We start from the raw sequence: 8,467 nt of genomic DNA on the forward strand, positions 1-8,467 counted from the left end.
CCACAAAGGGCAACCTGAAGGTCCACTTCCAGAGGCACAAGGAGAAGTACCCCCACATCCAGATGAACCCCTACCCCGTCCCGGAGTACCTGGACAACGTGCCCACCTGCTCCGGAATCCCCTACGGGATGTCTCTGCCTCCAGAGAAACCGGTGACCACCTGGCTGGACAGCAAGCCCGTGCTGCCCACCGTGCCCACGTCGGTCGGGCTGCAGCTCCCGCCCACCATCCCTGGCGTCAGCAACTACGCCGACTCCCCCAGCCTCACCCCTGCAAGCCGCTCCCCGCAACGGCCCTCCCCTGCGTCAAGCGAATGCACCTCTTTGTCCCCCGGCCTCAACAGCTCGGAGCCGGGCGTCCCAGTGACTGCAGAGTCCCCACAGCCAGTGCTCGGTGGGTCTTCTCTGACCAAAATCGAGCCCATGAGCCTGCCTTGCGCAAATGCCAGGGCAGGGGACGTCCCCGCCAGCGGGCAGGTGTCCACCGCATCCACCTCGGCCACCACTGCCCTCACGGACAGCAGCATCTCCACAGGCCTCTGCAGCCCGGTCCTTCCTGCCACCTCTGACCAGTTCAAGGCAAAGTTTCCCTTCGGAGGGCTGCTTGACTCTATGCAGACATCAGAGACCTCCAAGCTGCAGCAGCTGGTGGAGAACATCGACAAGAAGATGACCGACCCCAACCAGTGCGTCATCTGCCACCGCGTGCTGAGCTGTCAGAGCGCCCTGAAGATGCACTACAGGACGCACACGGGGGAGAGGCCCTTCAAGTGCAAGATCTGTGGGCGCGCCTTCACCACCAAGGGGAACCTGAAGACGCACTTCGGGGTGCACCGCGCCAAGCCACCCCTGCGCGTGCAGCACTCCTGCCCCATCTGCCAGAAGAAGTTCACCAATGCCGTGGTCCTCCAACAGCACATCCGCATGCACATGGGGGGGCAGATCCCAAACACACCGCTGCCCGAAGGCTTCCAGGATGCCATGGACGCCGAGCTCCCTTACGATGAGAAGGCCGCGGAAGCCCTGAGCGGCTACGACGATGACATGGACGAGAATTCCATGGAGGAGGATGTTGAGCTGAAGGACGCAGCCGGCGACCCATCCAAGCCTCTCCCATCCTTCTCGGGCTCCTGTCCGCCCTCCCCGCCGTCTGTCATTTCCAGCATCGCAGCCCTGGAGAACCAGATGAAAATGATCGACTCTGTCATGAGCTGTCCACAGCTGACCACCTTGAAGTCCATGGAAAACGGGTCTGGGGAGAGTGACCACCTGAGCAATGACTCCTCGTCCGCCGTGGGCGACCTGGAGAGCCGGAGTGCGGGCAGTCCGGCCCTGTCCGAGTCGTCATCCTCCATGCAGGCCCTGTCGCCGGTGAACAGCAACAGCGAGAGCTTGCAGTCCAAGTCCCCGGGCCTCAGCAACCAGGAGGAGCCCCAGGAGATCCCGCTAAAGACCGAAAGGCCAGACAGTCCGCCCCCCGCCCCCGAAAACGGAGGCGCCCTGGACCTGACGGCTGCCCACCCTGGCCGGCCGGCCGTCAAGGAGGAGGCCCCATTTAGCCTGCTGTTCCTGAGCAGAGAACGGGGTAAGTGTGACAGTGCTGTGTGTCGTGTCTGTGCCAAGCCTTTTGCTTGCAGGAGCGCGTTGGAAATCCACCACCGCAGCCACACTAAGGAGCGTCCGTTTGTCTGTGCGGTCTGCAGGCGCGGGTGCTCCACTATGGGTAATTTAAAGCAGCACTTGCTGACCCACAAGTTGAAAGAGCTGCCTTCTCAGTTACTTGACCCCAACTTTGCTCTAGGTCCCAGCCAGAGCACCCCTAGCCTGGTTGCCAGCTCCACGCCCGCCATGATCAAAATGGAAGTGAACGGGCACAGCAAGGCTGTCGCGCTGGGCGAGGGCCCGCCGCTACCGGCTGCCGTCCAGGTGCCCGCCGGGCCGCAGACAGTGATGAGCCCCGGGCTCGCCCCCATGCTGGCCCCGCCGCCACGCCGGACGCCCAAGCAGCACAACTGCCAGTCCTGCGGGAAGACCTTCTCCTCGGCCAGCGCACTGCAGATCCATGAGCGCACCCACACAGGGGAGAAGCCATTCGGCTGCACCATCTGCGGGAGGGCATTCACCACCAAGGGCAACCTCAAGGTAAGGGCACGGGTGCTTGCCCGCCGAGCTCGGGACGCTCTCCACCTCCCTAGGTACAGCAGGCGGGGCATCCACTGAGGTCCCAGCTGGGCTAAGATGCTGGGGCACCCACGCAAGACAGCACTGTACATGCCTGTGTGGTGTGGGTGCATGTGTGGGTGAGTGCGTGCATGTGTAGTGTATGTGCACGTGAGCACGTGAGTTGTGTGTGCACATGTAGAGTGTGCATGTATTTTGTGTGTGGTGGCATGTGCATTGTGTCAGTGTGCACATGCACATGTGTAGTGTGTGCAGTCTATGCTCATGTGTTCAAATGCACATGCATTCATATGTGTATGTGTGCGCTCACCAAGGTGTGCGTGCCATCCACATGGAGTGAGAGGCTCACCTTCCCATGCAGGCCTAGCCTTCCCTCAAGGGGCTTGTGCCGCTTTGGTGGCCGTGGCAGCCTGTTGGGGATGACACACACTTGCTCCAGGGTGGGCAGGCCCAGGGCCAGGGCTGTCTTGAATTTTGCGGAACACTGATAATAAGATAAACTGGGCCATTAAACGCTTGCACGTGATAGGAATAATGCAAATCCTGCCTGGGGGCCAGAGGTTGGTCCTGTGGTGTTTTGTCCACGTGGCGTTTGTGAGAAGCTTCCCAGCAGAGGGACACAGCACGGCAGTGTGCTCGTGCTTAAGGTTCCAGCCATGCTGCCCGTTTCCCTAAAGGTGGAGTGTGTGAAGGATGCTGGATGACACGTCCAGGCCTGTGTTCACCTCCTGAGCGTGCCACTTTCCATCCCATGTCACATGCCTGTTTGGGTCTCGGTGACCCCTTCAGGGACTGTGAAAAGATCAGGACCTGTGGCTTCTGCTTGCTCGTAGGATAAGAGCCACCTGAGGTCTCTGCTGACCACAGGTGTCCTGGGGTGTTTCCTCCATGTTTGGGAGAAAGCAACAGAGGAGAGAGGACAGTGAGGCCAAGAGTTCGAGTAGAAGACGATTTAAAGGGCGGGGAGAGGCACAGAGGACAGGGGGCTCGGGGGGTGGGGGCGAGGCCCTGTGTCCTCTCGCTGTGGAACATCCTCTGGGTCTCACTAGGGGCAAAAGTTCTTCTATCGGGTTTGTGAACTGAAAGCAACATTCATTACCACATTGGCTGCTTTTGCGTCATGTATATGATAAAAGGAAGTGTTGCATATTTAAGTATAAGAGGCTCAGGAGTTCACCTAACAATGTTTTGTTGTCCCCATACTAATGCTTAGGATGGGGAAAGAAAAGACTCTGAGAAAGTTACACTGAGTTTCTGGATGACACTTGTGACCGTGGAGACAGGAGCACGCCGCCTGCAGGGCTGGGCTTGCTTACTCGTGGGTTGTCTCTCCGTGTCTCACACGCAGGTGCACATGGGCACGCACATGTGGAATAACGCCCCTGCGAGGCGCGGCCGCCGCCTGTCTGTGGAAAACCCCATGGCTCTGCTAGGTGGTGATGCCCTGAAGTTCTCGGAAATGTTCCAGAAGGATTTGGCAGCGCGAGCAATGAATGTTGACCCCAGTTTTTGGAACCAGTATGCCGCAGCGATCACAAACGGTCTTGCCATGAAGAACAATGAGATTTCTGTCATCCAGAATGGAGGCATCCCCCAGCTGCCAGTAAGTCTGGGCGGAAGCGCCCTCCCCTCCCTGGGTTCCCTGACCGCTGGGATGGACAAGGCTCGCACCGGCAGTAGCCCGCCCATTGTGGGTTTGGACAAAGCAAACTCCGACACGGGAACCAGCCGTCCGTTCACGAGGTTTATTGAGGACAACAAGGAGATTGGCATTAACTAGCCGTGCGCGCAGCTCAGTCCACTGGCCCTGTCCCACGTGCACACTGAGAGGTGTCACCATCAGCCTCGCCCTTCCTGCCGGTTCTCAAAGTTTTACCTATAGAAAACATGTGAGCTGTGTGGCTGCTGACAGGTGGTCTCTGCATGGTACTTGCTTCCACGGTGAGCTTGACTGTTCTTGAGAACTCTGCAATCTGTTAAACAAATCAAAGAAAGAAGTCCTTGGAAAACCGCCTTGGGAACGAAAAGGGCTCAGACCACATCCACTTCCTTTCTCCTAAAACCTAATAATCCCTGAGAGGGAGAGAGGGGTCCCCCGTGGTATATCTAGTGAAACTCATTCGATCGTTTTGTTGGAATTAGTTAGAAACTTGAACTGTTTTTAGAACTCTCATCGTAAAGACGTGGTCCAGTACTCCTAACGCTGTCTTATGGCGGTACTTTTGTCTGTAGTATTTATAATGTTAAGATTATGCGGGTAACAGACAATACAGCCCCAACTTTAAAGGAAGCTTTTGTACTGCAGAATACATCTGGCTATGTGATTTTTTTTTTTTAAGCAAGATTTGTTTTATTATAAATAAGTGGGTTATTTCAATACAGGCAAAATTGTGAATTCTGTTGGGAAAGATGGCATGCTATTGTGTGCAAGTACCTATCAGTAACAAGCCTTTTTTCTTTTTAATTTAAGTGTGTGTAGCTGCTATGTGGACAGTTGCTCTCTAGTGTGGTCTGTAGCCCAGTGATTGGGAACAAGTTACAGACAAACGTCACCGTAAATTATTCACAACATTATAAACAGTTGTGAGTAAATATTTCACGTTATCGAAGCTGTACAATAAAAAGGTAATGTTTGTATAATGTGGTTGCAAACTCTTAATTTATACTATTGCACTTTTAGTATTTTGTATTAGGGAGGTTTGTCTATAATTTGAAAATTTAAAAAGATGTAAAGTATTTTATAAATAGTACTTTGATTTAAGGAAAATGAAAAAAAAGTTATAGTTTCTTGTTTTGTCTTAAGGTCAAACAATATGAGAAATCTATGCTACTTAAACAGAAAAGCCACCAAGACTTGTGAGTTCCTCAATAAACTAGGGCCTGCCATTTCTTAAATTAAAATGACTTATTTAACTTTTCTACAAAGCCCATTTGAAAACTTGACCACCCCTGACGAAACTTGGATGCATTAACCTTAGGACTGTGACACCATACAAGCCAGGAACTAACTAAGAGTCGTTGTGTAGGTGTAATATTACTGTGATCTCTGCTGTCTCTTTCTCCCGCGCCCACGAACAGGATTCTGACTGCCTGTCAATAAACAATAAACTGGAGAGAAATGTCGGGTGTCTGGCAGTATAATCAGTCATACGTGGGAAATTTTCTGAGTTCCTGATTTATTTATTATCTTCTCAGATGAAAACAAAGCACAATGTCATCTGACTATTCAAAATTCAGTCTTAAGCTGGTGAGTTTGTTTCGAGTAAGGAAAGGGACCCGTGGCCAGGGTGCCGGGGCGGGGCCGAGTTGCAGCCTGCACAGGCACAGTCGTGTGCTCTACCTCATTTTGTGCGTCGCCAGCGTGCTGGAGTCTGTGAACTTCCTCCCACGACACTGCTGCGGAGATGTCGTGGGGAGTAGGGTGACTGTGCGAGAGGAGTGTGTGCCCCGGAAGAAGGAGTCAGACAGTGAAGTCATCTCAGTGGAAACGGAGAAACAGGACAATCTTTCCAACACAACAGCAACAACAAAGTCACATCGAGGCAGTGAGCAAAAAGCGTTTTGAAGACTCATGAATAAGCAGACTTAGCTGTTTATTTCTACCAGAAATGAACCTTGAAGTCTACAGCGCTGTTTCCCACGGTGACGAGAGGGAAGCTTCCTGTGTTGTACCTCTCCTCTCGTGGGACAGGTGAGGGGTGTCACCATATGGGGAAAAGAAAACTGAGGTGGCCTACTGTTGCTGTTTCAGCAGTTGAATGTTTTTATTATTTATCTGTGTCCTTTTTGGTGTGAAATCTTTTTTTTTTTTGGTTAGTATTTGGTACCCTGTAGTGTCCTCTCTTCTCCCAAAAGGATGTGTATATAATTTACGAAAAGAGAAATGTAAAGTGTTGTAAATAAGATGGCTCGTGAAGGGACAGTGAGACTGGCCCCGTCTGTTCAGGGCTGGGCCTCCCCCCGCATGGTGAAGAGAGACGCTATTTTTCTATTGCAATACCATGTGGGGCCAGGGGCCTCCCTGAAGCAGCTGGGAATCGTTACCTAGATCCAATATTTTTTATGATAAAATCTGTGGCTCGACACATCTGCTGATCGAAATGGATGTCTTAGTCTAGGTTACTATTTTTGTCATATGGAATTGAATAAAATGCGGGATGTAATATTATTTCTGAATTGTGTTCCTTGATTATTCTAATTGCGAAAGTGAAATTTGCGGTTATGATCATTTATGGTGGACGTACATCTGTAGTGTTTCTCCAAGGAAAGTCACCGAGGTTGACAGCTTAGATTTAGCAATATCTAAGTGTATCTCAATTGGTCTTGAAGTTTTTATTTTTCGCTTTTTTATAAAATTAAAATGCAGCCTCCTAATCCTGGGGTTTTTTTTTTACATCTATGATGGAAGAAGATGTAGTAGAAAATACTTAATTGTTAGAGACTGTTGGCGGCTTCCAAAAATGACTATATTCTGAATTACCCTCCTATCGTCAGCATTAAGTGACAATGGCTGCTCTTCAGGTTACTTGAAAAATAAATAGCTGTGCATCAAATCACATTATAGGAAGGACAGAGAAAGGAGGGTGCTACCGTGACCACGGACAGCTTTGTGTGTCCACCGGCATCAGCACCTTATGTCTGCTCGTTCCAGCGGGAGGGTGCCCTTTACTTTACAAAAATCTTTACCTCACTAATAACATTCGATAAGACTTAACTGATTTAATAGCTCCTGGATGTCAACATATACAACCCATTTCTTCTTTTTTCAGAATAACCACTGATACCTAGAAGACACAGTAATTTTTACCTGGGAAGTGCTGGGTGATTGTAAAGGATTGATAAATGCGCTGACCACTGAACTAACTGCCCAGGCCAGCCCTCTGGCACATACATAAGCCTTAGGGATTCAGACTTGTGGATTTCAGTGCTAGAATAGAAGTTATGAGATATAAACCAGCTAAATCAGATAGTAAATTCAATTTTTTTATAAAAATGGTAAGGAAATAGCAAAGATTCCTACAATGATTTAAAATAATATAAATTAAAATGCAGGAAAGAGGGATTTACTTATATTTCAAAAATATTTCCGGTGTAAATCCAGAGGTGTTTCAGCCTAACAAGCCTGGATATTTACTTCTTTCTGACATCAACTCTAGTTGCTCAGACCGTACGTCAAAGGATCATAAATGCCAACAGCCCTAAAAATTATTTATTTCTATATATTTCTATTCTAAGTTCATTACAGGAACCATTGACATTTAAAACTAATTTAAAAGTATTGCAAAAGGGCTAAAAAGCGATTGTTTTCAAACTCCTTGCTGTTAGTTTTATTCCCGGAGAAGCTTGAGGACAACATGGGCTCCACCTGCTCTCCCTCTGCTTGGCCAGCACTGCCGGCTCCTCCCCGAGCCTCACGCAGCTCAGTGGACGGCAGGGCCCTGCATTACTGGGCTGTGTGCACGTCTCCAGCCCAGCCAACTTTGCATCACTGTATTTATTTTGGCTGTCTGTCTAATGCCATGCAAGTGCAGACCCCTCATTTCTTTTCTCTGGTGGCTGCTTGCAGCAGAGATAATATCACATACGTGGAATTCTGTGTCCCGCCTGTCACCTTGCGTGGTAGCCAACCTGTGCGCCTCGATTTTCCATCTTGTGTTAATGACTGGTACCTAGGTAGGGAGCCGGCACTGATTTACTCCTTTGAAAACTTCCTCATGACCCACCGCCACGCTGGAGAGCAGAGCTATGAAACATCTGTGTTAGCAGGTCCGCATGCTCACTTTCAGCTATGTTAACATCTGGTCTACAAAACTAGGAAGAAAATTCAGTCCCTCCTTTACTTTTTCACTTCAGTGGGAAATATGGAGCATGGTTTCAGCATTCCTTGTGAAGGAAACCTTCAGTGAATCACCACAGGGCGCTCTCCTGCCCTTCTCCCGTCTGCAGTTTTGTAGCAAGTTCACAGCTCAGGGTGTGTCAGTGTCGCCCCGCACCAGCCAGGCTGTCACGCTCTGTGGTGGGCCCGGCCCGGCTCCTCATTCCGGCTCTGCCGTGTGGAAGCTGCAGCCAGCTCATCTCTCCTTCCCTCCACTTCCTGATCTGTGGGAAGGGGGTGGAATTGGTGATATTAAAATTCTTCTAAAATTCAGTGATTTTTTTTGAAAGAACTACAGCTAATGTACACTTTCCTTTTTCCCCCCAGAATTCACTAGACAGACTAATTGACAGTATTTACATAGAAAATACAAATGATTACACATGAATATAAATAGAATAAATTTATTACA

General features: G+C 50.1%; 1 protein-coding gene across 2 annotated transcripts in view; it reads left to right on the plus strand.

The window, feature by feature from the left end:
• The window catches only part of SALL3 (spalt like transcription factor 3), a 19,621-nt gene extending 13,273 nt beyond the window's left edge, over positions 1 to 6,348 (plus strand). The window contains exons 2-4 of one of the 2 annotated variants that reach the window (XM_070627926.1): positions 1 to 1,584; positions 1,801 to 2,141; positions 3,529 to 6,348. The exon at positions 1 to 1,584 is cut by the window's left edge and continues 1,359 nt beyond it. In XM_070627926.1, the coding sequence (XP_070484027.1) occupies positions 1 to 1,584; positions 1,801 to 2,141; positions 3,529 to 3,960 (2,357 nt within the window). In that variant the 3' untranslated portion in view covers positions 3,961 to 6,348. Of the gene's footprint in view, positions 2,142 to 3,528 lie in introns of both variants that reach the window. The other variant, XM_070627925.1, reaches the window with a different exon arrangement.
• Positions 6,349 to 8,467: the final 2,119 nt, after the last annotated feature.

The sequence above is a fragment of the Equus przewalskii genome, chromosome 7 (assembly GCF_037783145.1).
Source record: "Equus przewalskii isolate Varuska chromosome 7, EquPr2, whole genome shotgun sequence".
Taxonomy (NCBI): Eukaryota; Metazoa; Chordata; class Mammalia; order Perissodactyla; family Equidae; genus Equus; species Equus przewalskii.